At 36.0% G+C, this 22,347-nt stretch overlaps 2 protein-coding genes and 1 long non-coding RNA gene across 3 annotated transcripts; all 3 read left to right on the forward strand.

Moving 5' to 3' along the window:
- The first annotated feature begins 127 nt into the window (after window positions 1–127).
- Window positions 128–10,117, forward strand: SdhA (succinate dehydrogenase, subunit A (flavoprotein)). The gene is made up of 10 exons (XM_087358519.1): window positions 128–334; window positions 571–654; window positions 1,643–1,961; window positions 2,572–2,858; window positions 2,951–3,089; window positions 3,218–3,386; window positions 4,464–4,857; window positions 6,673–7,008; window positions 7,863–7,976; window positions 8,053–10,117. Exons 1-10 carry the CDS (start codon window positions 275–277, stop codon window positions 8,137–8,139), a joined length of 1,989 nt encoding a protein of 662 aa, XP_087214645.1. The 5' UTR covers window positions 128–274; the 3' UTR covers window positions 8,140–10,117.
- Window positions 10,118–12,951: 2,834 nt separating this feature from the next.
- On the forward strand, window positions 12,952–21,813 carry LOC110840622 (uncharacterized). Its single transcript, XM_022085778.2, has 5 exons — window positions 12,952–13,241; window positions 18,189–18,365; window positions 19,443–19,575; window positions 20,495–20,619; window positions 21,109–21,813. The coding sequence occupies exons 1-4, from the start codon at window positions 13,007–13,009 to the stop codon at window positions 20,607–20,609; spliced, it is 660 nt and encodes a 219-aa protein (XP_021941470.1). The 5' UTR covers window positions 12,952–13,006; the 3' UTR covers window positions 20,610–20,619; window positions 21,109–21,813.
- LOC147872114 (uncharacterized) lies at window positions 15,329–17,182 on the forward strand. Its single transcript, XR_015537812.1, has 2 exons — window positions 15,329–15,840; window positions 16,189–17,182. It is a non-coding gene; the product is annotated as an uncharacterized LOC147872114 (long non-coding RNA).
- Window positions 21,814–22,347: the final 534 nt, after the last annotated feature.

Genomic DNA, 22,347 nt, shown 5'->3' on the forward strand with positions numbered 1-22,347 from the left:
CAACTATATAGATATATATTCCCCTGGATGTTTTACAGAAATTTAATACAAGAGAGATATATCTCTCTGGTTAATTTCAATGGTTTTGTTTACTATAAACCTATTTTTATTTGGTGAGTTATTGTTCAAGTTACGATCAAAGAGGATTGTTATTGATAGTTGTTCTGTGCTAGTTACTGGTTGGTGTAACTGGAATGTCTATTTCACGTTTGGCGACAATCCAAATCAAATATTCCCTTCGGCCTATAGCAGGGTCTATAGCCAGTTGCTCAGGATGAGTGGAATGATTAAACTGCCGGCAATTCTTGCAAAGAATGTGACAACCAACACGTTGGTAAGTATATTTACTCTTTTCTGTATTTTGCAGTCGTGTGGGTGTTCTGTGTAAGCGTTGATGCGCTGAAATGGAAGCAGAGAGATGTGCCCCTGTTATGTGATCTGGTTACGTAACTAGATTTCAAAAAAATATTGTTCAGGTGATTAAAGCGTTGTTATTGGAACGTATTAGGTTATGACATTACAATAAATACAGTATTTTCTGGTGCTGCGAATATTTCGAAATTTTTACAGAGCGCGGTTGGCCGACCAGTAATCGCAGCCCGAAAGATTCATTTTACAGTTGATGGAAAGCAGACAGAAGCCAAAGTCTCCCAGGTAAGTAATTGCCTGCTTTTTTTTGTTTCCGATTTTAGCATGAAAGGATCAACGTAGCATTTATTGCAGGAAACTTAGAAATGGAATAATACGTCCATCCTTTTGTAATTATGGCCGTGAACTTTAAATAATATTTGCATTGATGTTTGAAAGGGTTGAAATGTGATGAGAAACGTATAATACACATGTTAATACATTTTTTGAAGTGAAGATGGACATAGTATGTTCAGATAAGTAAGCCACCCATCCCATATGCTTTGAAGTACTTTGGCCATGCTGCATGTATTGTATCATTCTTCTTTGTTTTCACATTACATTCAGGTCTGAAAGCTTTCGTATGTAAAAGTTTGTATTGTTCAGCACCTAAATACTTTTAGTGAATGGAGATGTTATTCTTTGTAAATTTGAAAGGAATGAGTGTCCTATTTATAAGTTTGTATCCCAGAATTTGCCTAACTAACTAACTAACTAGATGGCTTACAGAACCCAAAGGTTCATCATCGAATTAACCAAAAACCCTCCACCGGACCCTCTCCTGGGCCAACAAAATCCAATCTCCTTCAACTCCTATCTCCCATAGATCCCACCTGACATTATCCTCCCATCTACGTCTAGGTCTCCCTAGTGGTCTCTTCCCCTCAGGCTTCCCAACCCCAGAATTTGCCTGAAGGAACCAAAAGAAAAATCATAGATCATACTTGCTGCTGGGTGAAATTAAAATATACTTGATTGAAACATGCATATTAACTGACTGTACCATCATGAAGCAGATTGGCCTGAAAATCTGTATATTAAGTGTCTGTACTATCACGAGGAACCATGCAATATTCTTTTTTGTTAATATGAATAATTATGTGAAACTAAATTTATAGCACAGCTTCAAAGCCACAGTAACCAGTATTATCACCAAAAAAACTAACTCCAAATTTTCTGAGCTGCCAAAATAGTGGTTTTATTTAAATTCTTATTTTTATAATTTTTTTTAAAGATTTCTCGAGACTATGCAGTGGTGGACCACACTTATGATGCAGTGGTTGTTGGTGCTGGTGGGGCAGGGCTCCGGGCAGCCTTTGGTCTTGTTGCAGAAGGATTCAAGACAGCTGTTATTACGAAATTATTTCCAACTCGATCACATACAGTTGCTGCTCAGGGTGGTATCAATGCTGCTCTTGGAAACATGGAGCAAGATAACTGGCAGTGGCACATGTATGATACAGTGAAGGGTTCTGATTGGTTGGGAGACCAAGATGCAATTCATTACATGACAAGAGAAGCACCAAAAGCTGTGATTGAGCTTGAGAATTATGGTAAATAGATAGAGACTTTGCAGGCATTTGATATACCTAGCTTGGAAAGACACCTTTTTTGACGTGTGAAGTGGCATTGAGCCCAACAGTCCATCAGATCATAAAGAGTTGTTTAGTGAAATGAATTAGTAGTAGGTAAACTATGTCATTGTTTTCAAGAAAACCTCACTGATTTAAAGTTTAGCAGTCCCACAAATGTCAGTAAGAGCAAGGTATTTGAATTATTATATGATCCTAATAAGAGATAAGTTTTAAATTAATTTGTTTTTCCTTTATCATAAATGAGTTACATCTTATCTGGTGTCCAAACCTGAGTGCTGAGACTGAGATTAAGTATCTATTATTCCTGGAAGACACAATTTGTTTCGTCGCGATGGGCTATATGTATGGCTGGATGACCATGGTTCAAAAATGTGTGCCCTGTTCATTTCTTTCAAAGCAAGGTCCTTAGGAATGGCCTTACCATTCTATTTTTTAATAATATCTTGATTATTTTTGTCTAGAATATAGATGCTTTACTAAATTAGGTGTGTTTAATCTTCACTCATTTATTTACTTATGTAGTTCATTGCTGTAAACAACTGCAGTATGAAGACATTGTTCTTTTCAGGAATGCCTTTCAGTCGGACTGACGATGGTAAGATCTACCAGCGAGCATTTGGAGGACAGTCACTCAAGTTTGGTAAAGGAGGTCAAGCCCATCGGTGTTGTTGTGTAGCGGATCGAACTGGCCACTCACTCTTACACACGTTATATGGCCAGTCTTTAAGATATGACTGCAACTATTTTGTTGAATATTTTGCTCTTGACTTGCTGATGGAAGATGGTGAATGTCGTGGAGTAATTGCCCTGTGTTTGGAAGATGGAAGTATCCATAGGTTCCGGTCAAAGAGCACGGTAATTATATGTTATATTCATAGCCTTGGATTTGCTTCTAAGTAACACAGGAATATAAGATGAGTTGGCTTTTTGTTGCTTTGTGCTTACAGGTTTTGGCAACTGGAGGCTATGGTCGAACTTTTTTCTCGTGTACTTCGGCCCACACATGCACAGGTGATGGTACAGCTATGGTATCTAGAGCAGGGCTCTATAATCAAGACTTAGAGTTTATACAGTTCCACCCAACAGGTCAGTGTATCTCATGAAAGTGGAAGGATTATTTAATGAATATGTCATCAAACTGAAAGTATGGTATTATGAGTGTCTTGCCCATAATAATTTGTTACTCACAAGAAGTCTTTGGTGTCATAATTTAGGTATTTATGGAGCTGGTTGCCTCATCACAGAAGGTTGTCGTGGAGAAGGAGGATATCTGATCAATGGTGAAGGTGAACGGTTCATGGAACGTTATGCTCCCGTAGCAAAAGACTTGGCTTCTCGTGACGTTGTATCAAGGTCCATGACTATTGAAATCAGAGAAGGAAGGTATGTTATATACGTATTTGAAGGTTGTGTTATATTGTATATGTGACAAAAGTAGTGTATGTCAGTGAAAGGTTGATCTTGCTTTGCACACATTCAACTTTTACTGCTTTTCTGAAGGAACATTTTATTCTTTCCTTAAAAAATTAAATCCGTGGCATAACAGCTCCAGAGAGCCAAAGCCGACTAGCTTGACTGCTGGCCTCATGTTCACATGCCTAAGCAGAGGTGAACGATCATCCAACCAGGTACAGAGTGACGTGTGGTCAGCACGATGAACTCCCAGCCATATTGCTAGCTTTCCTGACTGGATTACGCTACTCATTGTAGCTCCCCAATTTCCTCACGATGCTGGGTTGGCACAGGTCCCATACACTGGTCGAAAGCTCATGAGAAAATTTATTCTCCCCCCGAGACTCGAACCAACGTGCATTCCGTATCGCCGGTCCGAAGCATGATGCCTCAGACCGCGCGGCTATGGCATGGGACTTATTCTTTCCTTACAATGCATATTTCAGGTGATCCTGCAATTATCTTCAGTTTTAGGTCTTAGCAGCATCACATTGTTTTGGGTTGTTTTCATCAGAAGAGAAGTTTTTGTTCTTTCTAATTTGTTGTCACTACGTTGTTGAGATAACCAGCTTCTTCCACTGGCTTTCATGTTACAGTTCATCGATCACTTTTATCAGGAGAATTCTTTCCCATTTTCACTGTTGCTGACTTTTGCTGGCTGTTAAGAAATTACTTCTACTTCTAAATGTAGGTTTTGTTTTATCAGCTATGCTAAAACCATTATGTACATGCAATAAAGTGGAAAAATACTTCAAGATAATGGGCTGAATGTATTCACTGTGACAGCACTCAGGAAAGTTTAATAAAGATAAAGATAGTTATCAGATTCTGTAGATAAACAAATTATTTTGCTTTAATCTAGTTTGATGGCTTTACTGCATGAAGTATATAAGTGTTATCAGACCTTGATTTGTCAGATAATATTATTGGATGATGTATAGTCAGCAGATATTTATAGAGAAATGAGTTATATTAATTCAAAGCCAGTAATGTAATGTTATGTTACAGAGGGTGTGGGCCTGAGAAAGATCATGTGTTCCTTCAGTTGCATCATCTGCCACCAGAGCAACTGGCTGCTAGACTTCCTGGCATCTCAGAAACAGCCATGATCTTTGCTGGTGTTGATGTGACACGTGAACCAATTCCAGTGCTGCCAACAGTTCACTATAACATGGGTGGCGTCCCCACCAATTACAGAGGACAAGTGTTGACTGTTTCTGGAGGAAAGGATGCAGTTGTACCAGGTCTTTATGCCTGTGGTGAAGCAGCCTCCTCATCAGTACATGGTGCTAATCGTCTTGGTGCCAACTCATTGCTTGACCTTGTTGTTTTTGGACGTGCCTGTGCAAAGACCATTGCAGAGGAAAATAAACCTGGGGAATCCATTGGTTCTCTCAAAGCTGTAAGTGTACATTAAAATATCATTCATATCATTTGAAGCAGTTCCTCTATTCTCCACATTTTAATGTTTATCTTCTAACTGTCCATCTGTGCGTTTGTATTAGTCATGCTGTCCATGATTGTACTTTTATTAAATTGATATTGGGAGTTCTTATAAAACTGAGGCCAATATTGTATTGATTGGAAACAGTGGTAACTGTACAGGACTGCACAATATCATAACCAAGGGGGTTACAGTCCATGTTTATTCTGCCATGAAAACCTCAAATCTCATATGCTATGTTATGTATTTACCTTCATATTCCAAAATACTAAGAGGCCTTTGAGGCCCTATTACTTAAGAAATGTTAGACGTTTTAATGTCCATATGATTGTGAGTGTCTTTCTGGACATTACTTCAGAACCTTAGAGCTTTCATATTACCAAGAAACTTTCATCATATTTTGTTATAGTAAATATTTATCAAACATTTTCCAACTCATTTGAAATTAAATAGTCTTTTGTATTTTCCATATTATTAACCAATCAAATTAAGAATAAAAACATAACTTTTGAACTTCATAAATTCCTGTTGTGGCATTGCTGTTGAACGGATAATTTGTGCTACATGGGAAGAGTGCACTGTAGCAGACTTTGGTTGCTTATTTTACATATATTTACTAAAATTGATACAGGTGTGCTACTGTGAGTATGGTAATGAACTTTTGGGTTCCATGAAAGGCAGGGAATTTATTGACTAGCTGGGTTACTGTTAGTTTCTCAAGATAGACTCTGATTTATAGAATTAGTTAAAATTGATAGACTCTCTTGCTGTAGGTGAGCCTTTATGATTATTCTACCGTAATGTGTGATTCCAAATTTATTTATCTCAGTATTGATTTTGACTGTATTTTTAGAAGCAAGTATGTGAAGGTTAACACGGACTGGTCTGTAATATTTCTCATTCCCTTTATCTCTTTTGGAACTTGTGTCTGCCAGTGGTCGTTTAAAAATATCCGTGGATCATGCGCGATTAAATGTGCAGATTAAGGCAAATTTAATTTCCTCAATCAATTGCTGTCCCCTCACCATTTCCTTTATGTGTCGGCATTGCCACAGATATCCTTGGGTTATTATTAAGTGTGGGAATTGTTGCTGTCAAAAGAGTAATACATTTTAAATATATTATGACATAACAACTATAATTTTCCTTCAATGTCATGTATCACTTATCTGTAACAGTCAGACCACTATCATTCTTATACATTACATAATATGCCTATGTGCGTGTGTCTCACTTCAGCACTGGCTTCCTTTTCAGTCTGATACAGTGAATGGTTGAATGATTACGATATAAATACTGCTATTGATTTCATTTTCATATATTTGTCTTGTGCACAGCTACAGCCTGTATATCCTGGGTTAGTGGGTACCATTGTTTGACACTTTCAACTAGAATATCTTTGTCTCTTCTTCCATGATGTCTGTCTCTAGCAAGAGATTGAATATGCTCAGCCATTTTTGGCAGATGTACATAAATATTTATATGACAGTATATATTTGCCTTGTGTGATATATAGAATTGATAAAAGACATAGAATGGAACTCTGGATTTATACCTTGTATGAAACTGATGAAAAATTGGTGTAAATTGTGGAAAATGCAAAAATATTTATAACATGTTAGCTGCCCCATATTTACTTTATGATACTGAAACTTGTCAGCAGAAGGCTAATGACAAATTTAGAATGACATTTGCTGGGATGGTGATGTTTTATAAAAATTACTTGGCATAAGAAAAACTTAGTTAATATACCCATGAATGGATGTATTCCAGAATTCTGGTGAAGTATCAGTTGCAAATTTAGACCATTTGCGACATGCTGATGGGCCTCTGACTACGGCAGCTTTGCGTCTAAACATGCAAAAGACGATGCAGGCTCATGCAGCTGTATTTAGGACAGCTGAGACTCTTCAGGAAGGTGTGAAGAAAATGCAAGGACTGTATAAGAAGTTGGATGACCTGAAAGTTTCTGATCACAGTCTGATCTGGAACTCAGATTTGGTGGAGACTTTGGAACTACAGAATCTCATGCTGAATGCCATGCAGGCCATTGTCGCAGCTGAGAACAGGAAGGAGTCACGTGGTGCCCATGCTCGCGAGGATTTCAAGGTATGACTTGTATTATGCTTTCTTTGCATAAAGTAAACAGAGTGAAAACATTAAAGGTGATGTCCAGCCTAGTCTCATCTTACATTCATGTTACTTATTCAGAGCTGTTGAATGGATTTAGATGAAATATGGTGTTTTATGTCAATACTAAGAGTTGATGAATTTTGTTTGATGTCATTATGATGTAACATCTTTTTGCCTACTTTACATGATACTCAAATTATATGAAATTTGATGTATAACTTTATGGGGATTGAGCTGTGCCTGGAAAACATTTCATTTACATCTTCAGAGTGAATATGTATTGGTGGACATTTTTGGAAGCCTTATATAGGGCAGGCAGTTAGCAGCAAGTGGGGTTTGAGAATTCCGATAGGCAGAACAGAATAGAGGGCTGCTATCCAATTGGTGATGAGCACGTGGTAGAGGAAGAAATGTGGTGAGAAAGGCCATAACCATTTTTGCATCCTTCCCACTTCATCATTCACAGTCAGCCACCTATTTAACAGTATTTATGGTAACCTATGTCTTTGAAGCGTCCAGGCATAAACTAAGAATCAATCATATTGATTGTTCACCAGAGATTGAAGCACAACATAATTTTTCAGCAGCTTTAATTTTTTTCATTAAGTCATTTATCTTATTTTTACATCATAAGTCACTCCCCATTGCTTGTCCATTTGCAAGTAATTAGATGTGAATTAGGAATCTGTCTGTGTTTACGAGAGAAGTCTGAATCTGAATTTACCATGCTGTATGTGGTGTGTAATGTATAACTGAAGTACTGAATATTGGAAGAAATGGCGTTGTTTGTAGATAATTACTTCAGCACATGTAAGATATTTGTTGCACAGGAAAGAATCGATGAATATGACTACTCGAAACCAACTCAGTCACAGACAAAACGACCATATGAGCAGCACTGGAGAAAGCATACTCTTACATCTATCAACTCCAAGACTGGTGACGTAAGTAACATGTATTGACATGGATATTTTTAACTTTGTGTTAAATGGCATTTTAATTTATATATTTCCTTTCTAGGTTCAGATCACATTCAGACCTGTCATTGACATCACATTGGATGCACAAGAGTGTTCAAGTGTGCCTCCAGCTATTCGTTCTTATTAAGGGCCACGCGCATACAATTTCGTTAGTATTAATATCAGTTTGCTTAACTTTCGTCTTTTTATATTACCACTTTTAGTGACAGAAACAATTATTTATCATCCCAGTCTTGGTCCCAGTCTTTGTAGGTATTCTGATAATTACATTATGTATTTGGTATAACTGCAATAACATGTCATCAGTGGATTGTATAGGCATCAGTACTAAAATATAATTAGTCAGTCAGTGAGTACAAAGTTGTGTTAAATTTCCATTCTGTAAACACATTAGTTTTTGCGATAAAAGGGCTTTAGTTTGGTGTCATTTTAGTGTTTATTAAATTAAAAATTTGAATCTTATGGATAAAGGGTTTAATCTTTTTCCATGTTTAAATTCATACTCATTAGTTTATTTTTTTTGTGCGTTGTGTTGCTACACAATCTTATCAGGCTTAAATTGCCATTGAATTAGATGGGTTTAGGGTAAACAGAATTGTTTTTAGATTCTTTTGTTAGTGCTGTATTGAAAACATAAATTAAGGAACTTAAACTTACGTGCAATCAGCGATTATTATGTACTTACTTGTTTGTCAATGATTATTAAAATCAGAGGTGAGAAGATAGTATCTGTAGGAGGCTGGTGTTGTGGGGGTAGCAAATATTGTTTAGATTTTTTGTTTGTTGTTTGCTTGTGAAGATTCATCTTTGCAGCAAGTAGATTTCAGTGATAAGTTTGTCAAATCATAGCTTCATGAACTTATAACTGTAATGTTAGTCTTTGTCCAGGGAGTGTATGCCGAACATCAATCTTGGCATTGTTCACATTGCTCATCAGAATAGTCTTTCATTTTAAAAGTTGCTTCAATATTGACAGTATTTGTAATATACATAGGTAACACTTCCATGCTTCCTCACATGTATAACTACAATATTAATGAATTTGCATAAAATTTCCAAATAATTTTTATGTGCAATTTTAGCACAGTTTGTTACAAGTTTTAGGTTTTGACAGCAATGAAAATGTGGATTATGGTGTTCTGATTTATGAATACACTGTATCATTACCCAGAAGGCCACAGTATATATTTACTTAATCAGTATCTTCTTCTTCTGTGGCTCTCTGGTCCATGGCCTCCTCAATTAACCTCTTTCATTCGGTCCTCTGTTAGGTCTGTCTGTCCGAGGCTTTGATTGAGGTTTTGAAACATCTTCCTTTTTACGTTGTAAGGTTGTTAGCCTTGCGACCGACCCCCATCCAGTTTGGTGGTTGGTCGATATAGTATTGTATTAATGAAAAATGCAACTTATTTTTTTCATCCGTGTATTGTAGCAATACAATTATTAACAAACTGCTTTGTTGACAAGGTGAGCACAGGGCAGGTTCAAAGTTTGGAAAAGAGGGTTTTTGTCAACTCCTCCTTCACCGTTACCTTTTTACACATGGCAGTTATTGTATAAATATTTATGTTGGAGTCTCTTCTGCCACATTTTCATAACTGGAATACCAGTTTACTTTGGCTCTGCTGCATCACATCATTCTTTTAATACAGTGAATATTAACGAAGTACAAGGAAATATGATTTTGAATTAGTTCCCTCTTGTGATTTTTTAGCGCTAATTGAAGTAAAACAGTATACTTTGTACATAATAGGACATAAAAGTACAACAGCTTATGGTTTAAAGTGAGGGAAAGAGATAGTATTATTTATTTGACTATTTATCCTTTACTACCCATAGAAATTGTGATATTTAAGTATGAAAGTGTGTCATCTTGTGAATGTACAAAACTGGAAAATATACTGCAGTAATGTCAATACAATTTTTGGGATTTGTTAATGTGTTTGCATTGGCATTGAAAAGTATTTGTAATCTGAATATCAGTTTTCCGCGCATGTGATTGGTGGAATACGTAATTATTTGTTTTCTGTGTGAATAGAATGCTGAAAGATCTTGGGTCTTACCTCAACAACTAGTGGCTAATACATAAATTGTGGATGTGACCACACCATAGTTTTTATTTCTGTTACCCAAAGGTGTAAATGAAAAACAGAAAACATAAGGTGGTAATGATCAGTAGTAAAGCTATTATACAGAAGTACCCAAAAGTACAGTGTCAACCAAAAATTTAAGACCACCATGCTATTTTAGTAAACCTTCCACAGGTCTCAAACTTTTGGTTGAAAGTTTATTAGGAATGGTAATGTATGTTCACAGCTCAACTCTTTCCGCAATAACGAAAGCGGATTGTAGACGGCAGTAATGTAACACAACAATGCCGAGTAAACAGATGACGTAACAATTAGTTCCTTAGGTAACATAATGCACGCAGTTCATATAAAAGCTGACCATTGTCGGTCCATATTTAGACATTGTTGATATGGATCTTTCACATTTTCGTTACACATCTTCGTAACGCTGTTTATGCCGAATGACCCTTCCGTATAGACGTATTTACGTCAAAAAGGTGAGAAACATTGGCTGTAGTTAAATTCTTTTATCAGTGTTTTCAGGGAGCTGTCTTGTTTATCCCCTAATCAATTTACTAACTTCAGCGATGTAGACTTGTGTTGGTTATTTTTTGTGAACGGTATGAACGTCATACCACTGGAGGTTTCATCTTAATGGTTTACATTTAATTAAGAACTGCAGTATCTTAATTTGAGATGTATGAACAAGATTTGTCTCTGAGATAAATGTTTAGGTTCCATAGGGGAGTTTTTATTTACTTATGATTGAATATACAACAGAAACCGAGGTCACTGTTGAAACATTTTTGCATAGTGAGATTAGATCATGGTGCAACAATGAACATAGTGGTTGTTGCACAAGGACCTACGTGATGTGGTGCAAATAACGCCTTTTGAATATCAGTGCACTTATTTATTGTTTATTTAACGACACTTGTTCAGTAGCTCAGACTGTATAGTGTGAAATGAGAGGATGATAGTGAATAATTAATTGGGAGAGATGTAAGGAAGCGGTCGTGGCCTGATTTAAGGTGTTATCACAGAATTTGCATGTAGGGACTGAGGAAAACCATTAGCCCCCCCCCACAAGTCAGGATAGCTGGTCTCCAGGCTGAGGTCTCAACCTGGGACCTCTCAAACATTAAGCAGGTGTGTACTACAGAGAGTACACGTTTTGAGTAATTTTTGAGAAAGCATCATCATTGTATCAAGAAGTAGCAGAATTTTTGTCAAAAAATTTATTTTCTTTTGTTTTTTATGTTTTATGAAAAATTATACCAGGTAGGATGAGAGGATGTGGCATTTTTAGCTGGATCATCTTCCAAAATGGGGTCTAATGGGATTTTTGAGCATACTGATCATCTTTGAGTATCCTATAACAGAGAGGGATTTCTTGATCAGGTACTCAGGGCCCTCAAAAAAGACTACAATATAATCTCTCCCTTTGTGTTATTCACTGGACAACTGCTTCAATGCTGACGTTAAAAACTCCAAGTTTCCTCCTTTATATTTGAACGGCTAAAAAATATGCAGAATGAACAAATTGTACGTCTCTTTATCTCTGAGTTTCTTCTGGAAATGTATCTTTTGAGATTTATATCCAGACATTAGTAGTTGCTACTCTGTGCTGTAGACTTTGATTTGTGAGATGGAGAATGTTTACCTCTGCAGCAGAAGGCCATCATTAAATTAGATGACCCTCGAAGATTGGGGGAAGAAAGGTCAGGATTTAGTTTGCCACCCAAGGCAGGCAGTCGTCATTATAAGATGATGTAGTAAAGCAAAGCATCCATTCTGCATTTTTTGCAGAATCTTTTAGTAATTATCTGGTGTAGTTATACATAGCAAATAAAGTTTTAGCTTTATTAATAGTATTTTTGTTGTAGTGACAGTGTTTTGATACGAAATTTTAAAATTGAAGTTGTAAGAAATTCGTAATAAGATCAGGTATGCTGTACCATTATTTTATGGCTGCCTTTTTTATGTAATAAAGTAATATTTGAGCACCACGTAATTGAATAGATACAAACGAAAATTAGATTCTTACGAGACAGATTTTAGCTTAGATTTGCAGTAATATTGGTACATTTTACATAAATCGATTTACATTTTCGATTGTTGGTCTCTTAACCGGTTGTCGTTTTGTCGGGTTTTTCGTTGTTCAGTTTCTTTGGGCAAATACCCGGTTAGTGCGGGTACCCAGAAGTAAGAGACTGTCACCTCTTTGTATGTCATCTATTCACGATTTGCGACATCTCGCGCTACGCAACTGCAGCAGTTGATGAAACGCCTTAAGATAAAAACATTGACGTGAACATGCGTCATCCTATTGACTAGTCTCACGTCACGCAATATTTCTTACGGATGGTCTACAAGAGGCAGTTGAAATTGAACCCGTACTTACGCGCCGCGTTATGAAGGTGTGAGGGGAGTCGAGGTAAAGCTCCATCCGTTTTTAACCTCGGAATTAAATAAAGTGGCCAGCTTCGGATGCTGTACCCCCCTCTCCGTCTACTTCAGAAGAATGGATGGGCCCCAGGATGGGTGTGGGAATAGCAAGGAAGAACAAAATTCTGTTCTCGGTTGGCTCATGGGTAGTTTAATGACGCTGTATAGCTTGCAGAAGCTATATTTTTGGTGTTCGGTAAGAAGGGCTTAAATAAGAATCAATTACCTACGACTAAAACCCTTCATAACGACTGTCAAATATATAACGTTTGAATTAACCCTTGCTCCAACTATAAATTGAAGACGATATGATGGAAGCGTGACAGATCAACGCAGGCCTAGGAGGGGTCGAACTGGTGTAGGGCATCATCATAATGACATAAACAACGCGTCACAGCAAAGCAGTGGCATACTCTCTCCGCTTGCACGAAGACCGGATTATTCCGACGTGTAGAGGTCATAAAGTACTGGGCACTCATGTCTCGGCGTCCAGTCTTTCCTGGTCTGTGCTGTGCTGAAGTATCCGCTGATCAGCTGTGCTCCTTCTTCGATCCCTGTCTTGCTTCGATAGCTCTGCTTATGGTCCCTGTGTCAACGCTCCGAGTGGTGTCCAGTCAAATTGCTGAAGAGGGAATTTACTCCCAACAGCAAGGATATCTGGGCTTCATAAGCACACGTCAAGTGGAACAGTTGCTGTTTGATTCTTGTCCTGGTAAGAACACATGATCCTTACTGGAAACGTGCATGGTGATGCAACGGTGACGCTCTAGAACAGTGGTTCCCAACCTTTTACAACCTGGGACAATTTCCATCCTTGAATATCGACTCGCGGGATTATACATGAGTCACAATCTAACAGAACTTCATGGAAATCGAAGATGGCTGGCTTCTGGGATGTTTCATTGTGTAGTCTGGTAGAAGTTGACAGATATTTAAGAGGTGTTCACCCTGATGATCGAGGCAGTACGTCGGACAACTTCTGCCAGACTAGAAGCAACATGCTCAATGATCTTCCTGATGATGGAAACAACAAGTACATCTGAAACGCTGGTTAACTTTTACCAGACAACATCCCAGAAGAGTCATCTTCATTCTCGTCGCTGTTAAACTTTAAATCTCGCCATTATAATGGATGATCCTTGAATTATTTGTTGAAGGCTTTAATCTGTATTGGTTATGTAGTTTCTAATGGTTGGTTTAAATTACTGATTGAAAATTATGTGGAAGAAAACAATTTTGTTCTGTATTAAGAAACTACATGAGCATCCATCTGGATATAATAAGAAACTCAGGATAGCCAATTCCCGAGCCGAGATTCAAATTGGGACTCCACGTGTGCTACCCGCTCACCTCCACTTTTGATCGAACCGTTAGAAGCATAAGGAAACTCAAAATTGATGTTGACCGAAAGTGTTTTTAAAAGTATGCATCTTAGATCGAGTTCAGAATGAAAGTTTATTACAATTGTGCGCTGGTATTTCGAAACTGTTATAAAAAGAAATAAGTCACAGGCCTTCAGCGGGCGAAGTAATTTTAGAATCAGGACAATGTTTTTTTTAACGTGACGAGTCCATTGAAGAGGGGAAGGAAAGTGTTTCCAAAACACGCTGTTCTAAAGGAATTAAATGTAAATTTTTGCAAACGTGCATTGACGTTTGTGCATCATTAGACTTTGGGTAGCTGAATCTGTAGTTGTAGGCCAACAGAAAATAAACATATCTCGATGTTTACCAGTAGAAAAGTTAATTTAATGAAATCACATGCTAGTTTTTGTCACTATACACTTTTCCACGGTCTCATGTCAATCCTAAGATAGTATTTTCATGATTGATGACAGTTGAACACATTTGGCTGCACTGTGTATTTTCAGATTCCTTTCAAAGTCTTATACTTGAATTGAATTCAAATAGTTCGTGAGTCGACATGAACATATGCAAATGGAAACAACTCTTATTTAAATAAATTTTGTAATGGCTTTTCCTAAAGCCTCGTTCAAACTAGTCAAGTCGCTTGAATGCAAATCACTTGAAAACAAAATCTTGAAAGGACTTGGCTAATGTGAACTGTGTTTCAATTACAAGTCTACTGAAGGGACTGTAAAGAAAAGTAGAAACTAGATAAACTTTTTATTTGACTGATTAGAATAAAAACTTCAGAAATGTGAACTAATACTTGATTGCCCAGTTTATTAGAACGCATGGAAACAGCTATTTTTCTGCTGGTATTATTGGAAAAAAAACAGACTGAAAGGCTATAATTTATTTTTGTTAAACGCAAACATAAGCTTGAATTAATGAAGCTGGAATTCCAGCGTCTTTCAGTCACGCAACGTGCTTACTGTGAACGAGGCTTAAAGGCTTTGTCTGAACGTCTTATCGTTTTCCGATAACCCTGCTTTGCGTCATCTTCAATATTGAACAACGACAGACGATCTGATTAAAAACAGAGAGTACACTGTTCAGTTACATAAATTTGTGAATCACTTACTTGTATTTTATATGTCATAATTGTTTAATTACTACTTCATGCTTCCAAATACAAGATGACTAAAATGACAGTTGCTAATGATGTTTGTCCAGTCATATGTTCAATTATAACATGAGGAAATATGTTCGAAACTTGGTATGTAAACGGCATATTTGAACAGAGTTATGTGGTTCGAAACGAACCCTTGAAACGAGGAAGGCAAATAAAGATATCTCAGTTAAGTGGTAAACAATTTAAACCAGGGATGTCCAGAATAGATGTCAGAGGTACTGCTGTGCTAAACTCCAAGATTGATGGTAGATGGGCGTAAGTAATATGACTCTAGGTCCTCACACGTATCACTCTGCCTTGAGGCAGCTGAAACTTTACTCTAAACGTTTTATTAACACAATGTTGCTCGACCTTTCTACACTCGCGGCACACTAAATATTGTCGAAGTCATGATGACACACTAACCCAATTTTGCATATCGTGGGGGGGGGGAGGTAGATGGTTTGTGGAATTGATTGGCAGCTACAACTTCTTATAAATCGACCCCAACCGAAAAATGTTTTATTTCATGTTTATAATTATCCATCTTTATTATTGTCATTTATTTTAAATATATTCATTATTTGAAATAAATTAAAATATAATATAAACATCGCTGAGGTTCAGATTGCTTGGGGCTTTATCTCTACTCCCCCATACTTCTTTTGACAGGAAAAACCTTTACGCCTTAAGATTCGGCAACTTCTCTGACAGGTTGGTTAAGCGAGTAACCTAACTGCGCATTCAGGCGTTTGTATTTGTCTTGGATTAAGACGTTGGAAAAGAAACCTAAGGTAAACTGTACATGTAAAGATTCATCACAGGAGATTTATCGTATATTTTCCTTATTTTGAATATTGTTTAATATGTAACATTGTAACCTATGTCTGTACCTCAAGGATTTTCCTTTATCAGTCAGTAGTTATTTTTCTGTTAAAGAGAAGCCAAAGGATCTTCAGTTCCAACATAAATCATGCCTTTTGGCACTATCCTAATATATTTCAATCCAGTTCACATTTCCGTAATGCATTTGAGATTCAAATAAACATATCCTCCCATATAAGACTTTGTTTCTCATGCTGTTTCTTCTTGTGGAATTTAGAAGAAAAGTGTATGAGTTTTTTGTTTGTCGCGTTCACAAGGTATTCCACATCCATTCCAAAGACTGAAAGGAAGAGACCACTTGGAAGACTCAGACATAGATGGGGGATAATACAAAATGGATCTTTAGGACACAAGGTGGTGGAATGTGGACTAGATTTATCTGATGCAGTATAAGGATTGGCGGCATACTCTTGTGAACATTATTATTTAAGAAGTTTAATATTTTTCCACTACCCAGTGAATTCTTGCTCTCACTATTATCATTTGTAGTGGATAACATGGAAAAATTTCAAACAAATTTAGATATCCACAATATAAGAACAAGATACAGATCCAAAATTCATGTGCCGAATTCTAACATCAGTAAATATCAAAAAGGAGTTTACTATACTGGAATTAAGTGAATCAATAATCTTCCACCTACCATAAAAGGTTTAAATCACAATATATAAATGTTTAAGCCAGCATTAAAAGAGTATCTCCTATCTCACTCCTTGTACTCAGTAGAAGAATTTACATCACCCAAAATGTCTCAACTATTATAAATATATGTAAATGATAATGGTGATGGTTTCTCATCATAATTATTTTGCTGTAATACTGTAATTCCAAAAATATGTAAATAGCTGTTATAACTATGTATTTATATTTGTACTAGAAACAAGTATTGTATTTGTGCTATGAACTGTTCTGCATCCTTGGCTTAGGCCTATGAAGGATCTATGGAATGTAAATAAATTCTATTATATTCTATTCATGGTAATGAGACTTTGGGTTCCATAAAAGGCAAGAAATTTTTTACTAACTGAACGACTATCAGCTTCTCCAAAAGGATTTTTGCTGTATGGAGTTACGGTTCTCGGACCTCAATACAATTTATTTATGTGTGATAGAAGACATCTGAAACAGCACATGCTGTTTTAAAGACCTATACATTTTCTTCTTAAGTGGTTATTTATCACAATAAGACAAAAATAAATTTAGGTCACCATGTATTCTGCAACTGATTAATAAATATCACTGTTTATGTTGTGTCAGTAGATTATTCAGACCTCTTGTTAAGTTCAGTTCAAGGGTATCACATTTCTGTAATTACTGTGTTCTGTTCTCACATAGCAATATGTTTTTAAGATTTTGTTGTAATTGGCTGGAATATGGAATGCTGAAAATTTCTGTACTGAAGGATGACATTATGTCAGATTTGTCAACCTTTTCCTCAGATAAGAAGGCCATAACTACTTTCTGCCAGTTTTCATCGCAGTATAACAGCATCACAACAAAACAATGGGATTTGGGAATACAGAATTAACATTCACTTTGCCCATTTGTTCATTACCTGTAACTTTAACAAAAAAAAGTCTGAACATTGTATGATTTTTCTGATTATTTGTACAGAATGCATAAAATGAGACACTTTTAGTGCCACATATATAAATTTCTTCTTCAAAAATACGTACTAGATACAGATGAACTTTGCATGGTACTCAAATCAAAATTTATAGTTCTTTAATAAGTGGTTCATGATATTAACAATTTTAATACATGGTACAAAGTGAAGTATAGCTTATTTTACAAACCATAACTTTTTTCTGAAAAATTTTGTGATGATGTTTATATTCTAATTAAAGTGAATGTTTAATTGCCCATCATGTGAAAATAACGTTTTGGAAAGTGGATCTGTTTTCTTCCTCAGGCATAAAGGTGGAGTGTACCTACTCAGTCAGGTCTGTTACAGCTAGCCTCAATCACAGGACCATATTGACTAGTTTTGTCAGTAAAAGAACTAATTACTGTATCCAGTTCAGTGTCATCTAAATAGTTATCAATAATAGACTTGTATCATACTGAAATTAGAATATGTACCTTGTGCTTTTGTCCATTTGTGTTCTTTCAAATCATATTCATATTATCACACACTAACATTATGTATGCAAATGTACTTGATGTATTCCCAAAGTAATTGTAATTATTGTAGTATAATAAGCACAGAATTAGGTTTATTTTTATTCTGTGTAAAGAAGTCGTTGTGTTTTTACAGACTGCAATAAACTTAGAATGTCTTCCATACCTCAAGGAGCTTATGCAACATGGAAAGTGCGTATGAATGAAAGTAAGAATCAAGTTCCAGACACTAACAACATGCTATCTACAAAGAAAAAAGAATCAGAAAGAAACACACCTCAACAACCATATTATCCTCATATTTGTAAGAAATGTAAGAGTTTTACATAGTTTACTGCAAGATAAGATTTCCAGCTACTGGCATTACTAAAATATAGAGTGTACCACTTAAAACACAGCCCAAAAACAGCTGCATATTATGACATAAAATTTAAATCAGAAGCAAGTTCACCCCCGTGTGAGAGATTGTCCCAACCTCCCCTGAGACACTTGAGTCAATGTCACTCTGGCTTCTAAGCCTCTGCTACTGCTAGTTTTACAAAAGCTGTGAAGGTGTGAACATGGTGTATTCACAAACAGAATGTGCGTTTATTCTCCTACATTACTTTGCATTGAAATCATTTGCTGCTTTCATGAACCAGTTAATGCATATCCTGACACGAAAGTACCAAATAAGACAATACACAAGCTAGTAACAACATTTCAGGACACAGGTAGTGTTTTTCTGTGACAGTGATCCAGTGGTAAAACAGCTGAAATTATGGCCATATCAATTTCAATCAGTGCATTAGCTGCAACAACAAGATATGGCCGCAAGAATTCAATATTTCCATTGGTGTAATCATTTTATGTGTAAAGGGGTATATTTGTAGTAGTTGGGTTACATTTTAAATGGAACACTCTGTATAAGTACTGGATAGAATTACATGACATTGGCTTCTAAGAGTGGTCATCCAGGTTCAGTACCAGAATAGGCTGTTTTGGATTCGCAATGGAGAAATTGGCACTGGAGCATGATTTTCACCACCACTTCCTTTGCCAGTAATAATTTTACCAGTGCTCCATACTCATCTATCATGGACCCTATGGCATGTGGTAGTCTTACAAGCCAGCATGCTTTTGCAACATTTCATTCATAGTAGAGGCTTTGCCTTTGTTGGACTCAGACTAAGAACTTTAAATTAAAAATTGGCTTATAAAATATGTCAAGTCTTCTGTTATGTGTAATCTAAATATTCTCCTAAACATAAAATAGCTAATAATGGTAATCTGAAAACAAAATGAAAGCAAAAATTATTTGGTTTACTTTTAAAGCCTGCAACTCACAGAGTAGGAAAAGAGGTTCTAGATAGTCAAACATTTTGAGACAGTATTGTGTTTCTTCTTGCAGACCTAGAACAACCCCCTGCTAAATACAACAGCAAGCTAATGAACAGTATCTGGGGACTCTATAATCGCTATTCTGTGCATAACCTTAAGAAAATCACAGAAGGGGAGGAAGCTGTTCAGGGAGTACAGCAGCTGTAAGTACATTTTTGTTGAATCTATTTGTACAACATAGTTCATGTAAAATATTTTGGAATCTTTGGCTGATTTCAAGTGTCTACATCATAATGAGATATAGAAAAAGGAAATCCTCATTTTGTTGGATGTTTGGGTATGTTAATTAATAGTTTGACAGTGATCTTTTCCAAGTCATAAATGCATGATTCGAGCTCCTTGTATTTTGTGGATAAGATAAAAGCTGTTTGAAAACATAGCTGAACAAGTGTCACCTTACTTTATCTGTCAAATAAATGGATCTCCTGTCTATTCATTCTATATTTTCCTACAAATATACTCATTATATAGAAAATATTATTTTACCACTTTTTATTTATGTCTCATCATATGCAGTATATGGGACATTCTTTTTCATGCCCTGCTCTTGAATCCTCAAACACTCTACAACTCCTTGAATTTCATTACCGAAAATGTTGAGACAGGTTTTTATACAGTAATTAATTTTGCTTAAATTGAGATTATAATGGCACTGATTTGTATGCCTTTTTTATTTTTGGCGTTGTAGATTACAGCAGTCTGTACAGACTGCAATATGAGGCACATTTTGCTTTGTCACCCTTTTAACTGCATAAGGAACAAGAATACATAATTTTGTTAAAGAAAATAATATCAAGATAATGTTGACATATATGGAATATAGGTATTAATAATATGAGGCATTTAAGAGTGTATTGTTACAAAAACTAAAAAGTACAGTACAACCAATGTCAGCCCATGACATTGTATTCATAGTCACTATATTTCAGTGCCATATGAATCATTTGGTGACAGGGATTTGAAGTGGAGAGAGAGAATTTCATTTTGTGTTGAGAATAGTTTGTAATGAGTTCTTAAATCAAACAACTGATAGCTGTGATGCCTGTTTGTGTTAATTAATAGCTGTGCTGCTGCTACTCCATCCTCCTTGAGCTCTGGCTCAAAGGGAGGTTCACTGCATAACGGTCCACAACGCCATTCAGCCACGGATGCTTTCTGGACTGGGTCCATTTACTAGAAATATAATGGTATGAAATTAAACAGATTTTGAACTTCTTACCATTGAATTAAGATTAAATAAAGGAAAACCTATTGCAAATGGCTGCTAGATTACTGAACTTCCATTTCAGATCAATACTCTTAAGGTTCTTTTGTTTACTAACAAAATCTCCAAATGCAAATTGGTAATGAAACAAAATGTTAACATTTCATGAACTTTTAATTATCTGTTGTTGTAAATAACCATTCTACAGTAATAGCTTACTCATTTTTTTCACTGACTGCCTTTCCTTCATTGTAATTTAAATGCTCAGCAATAGCCCAAACTATGGGTATCTAGTAAGCTAAATATGAAATAAAAATTATCTTTGAAACACTTAAAACTAAATGTTTCTACAGGCTGTATTCATGAGCAGAGGACTGAATGAAATAGAATATGAACACGGTAACATCAACATTTATGTTTGAACAAGGTTAATTTAATAGTTTAACCTCATAATTATTCCTTTCCATTTCAGAGCCTCTGGTAGTCAATGGCGGAGCCAGACATTGTAATTCTGGTAGCTACTGATTGGGTAGTAGCTGGGCATCAGTAATGATATTCATGTGCCCCAGTGATGGATCATTCAATACAAAAGATATAATATTTTGTTATTCATACTATTAAGCATGTTTTGTACTCCTTAATACTTTGATGTTGACATACGGGCTTAATGATAATAAATCTGTAATTAATAACATGAGCACAAAAGATTATTAAATTAAAAGATCATTCATTTACTTAATCAGAAAATTCATGATAAGCTAAGAGTTGTTTAGTGGAATGAAATTCTGTTCATTGTTCTAGTCAGATTATGACAAAAATATTTAATGAACAGATTTTATGTGAGAAAGAAGCAGAAATACAAAGAATGAAATCAAATTCTTTGTCAGAAAGAAGATAATGGAATCTGAGACAGAGCAGATGTTTAAGTATTATTTTCTTTAAATAAGGACTGTAACACAGTGAGGACAACACAAGTTCTGTTCATGTAAGATTCCATGATTAAGAAGCTGTATTAATTCTATTGACCATAAAGACAGCTGTGATAAACATGTTTATGAATTGTTAATCTTTTAAGAATAAATATTATATCAGCATATAATGAAACTAAGTGGAGTTCTTGGTTAGATATTCTGTGTAGTTAATAGAACAAGAATAAATCCAATCTATTCTGTCTGGACTGGTCAAAGTTCTTTAATTTGTTTAAAATAGAAGTGTATATCTTGATCCATCCAACATTGTGGAAACTTTCCAGTTTTTAATATTCCTGCAAAATTGGATTCTTACATGATAACCTTTCCCCCCTTCTCTCTTCCTTCTACACAACCTGACAATGACAGCACTGAAATGCATTCCATTAATATTAGGAAAAAGTCTTGAAGAAACTCACATTACCGTTTCAAAACAGGAAATGATATAAATACAAGATACTGAGCCAATCAGGTAGAATTAATCTGAGCAGGAAACAAGACATTGAATTCTGTGGGACACCAGCATCCTGGACAAAAATCCAGACATATGGGCAGAATTGTCAGCGACAGAATTTAAGCCCCACACCAAAAACATAAACAGGGAAGATGGCTTCTGCTTAAGCAAGTAAACTTGTACCAGACTACACAATGCTGCAATCCAGAACATGATCATCTTCAGACTCACCACCATGAAAACCTTAAATCCTACATGTCCTTCATACTTTTTCCCATGTGCACTTGCA

The sequence above is a fragment of the Zootermopsis nevadensis genome, unplaced genomic scaffold, assembly GCF_977971745.1.
Source record: "Zootermopsis nevadensis isolate Lab colony 2312 unplaced genomic scaffold, Znev_1.0 Znev_ptg000030l, whole genome shotgun sequence".
Taxonomy (NCBI): Eukaryota; Metazoa; Arthropoda; class Insecta; order Blattodea; family Termopsidae; genus Zootermopsis; species Zootermopsis nevadensis.

What these genes read in the sequence shown, in the direction of transcription:
- SdhA (XM_087358519.1), top strand. Translation starts at nt 275, where the DNA reads ATGAGTGGAATGATTAAACTGCCGGCAATTCTTGCAAAGAATGTGACA. An exon ending in TATACAGTTCCACCCAACAG is followed by an intron (nt 3,090 to 3,217) that starts GTCAGTGTATCT and finishes GTCATAATTTAG; the next exon opens with GTATTTATGGAGCTGGTTGC. An exon ending in CCATTGGTTCTCTCAAAGCT is followed by an intron (nt 4,858 to 6,672) that starts GTAAGTGTACAT and finishes GATGTATTCCAG; the next exon opens with AATTCTGGTGAAGTATCAGT.
- LOC110840622 (XM_022085778.2), top strand. Translation starts at nt 13,007, where the DNA reads ATGTCTCGGCGTCCAGTCTTTCCTGGTCTGTGCTGTGCTGAAGTATCC. An exon ending in TCCTCATATTTGTAAGAAAT is followed by an intron (nt 18,366 to 19,442) that starts GTAAGAGTTTTA and finishes TTCTTCTTGCAG; the next exon opens with ACCTAGAACAACCCCCTGCT. An exon ending in GTTCAGGGAGTACAGCAGCT is followed by an intron (nt 19,576 to 20,494) that starts GTAAGTACATTT and finishes GTTAATTAATAG; the next exon opens with CTGTGCTGCTGCTACTCCAT.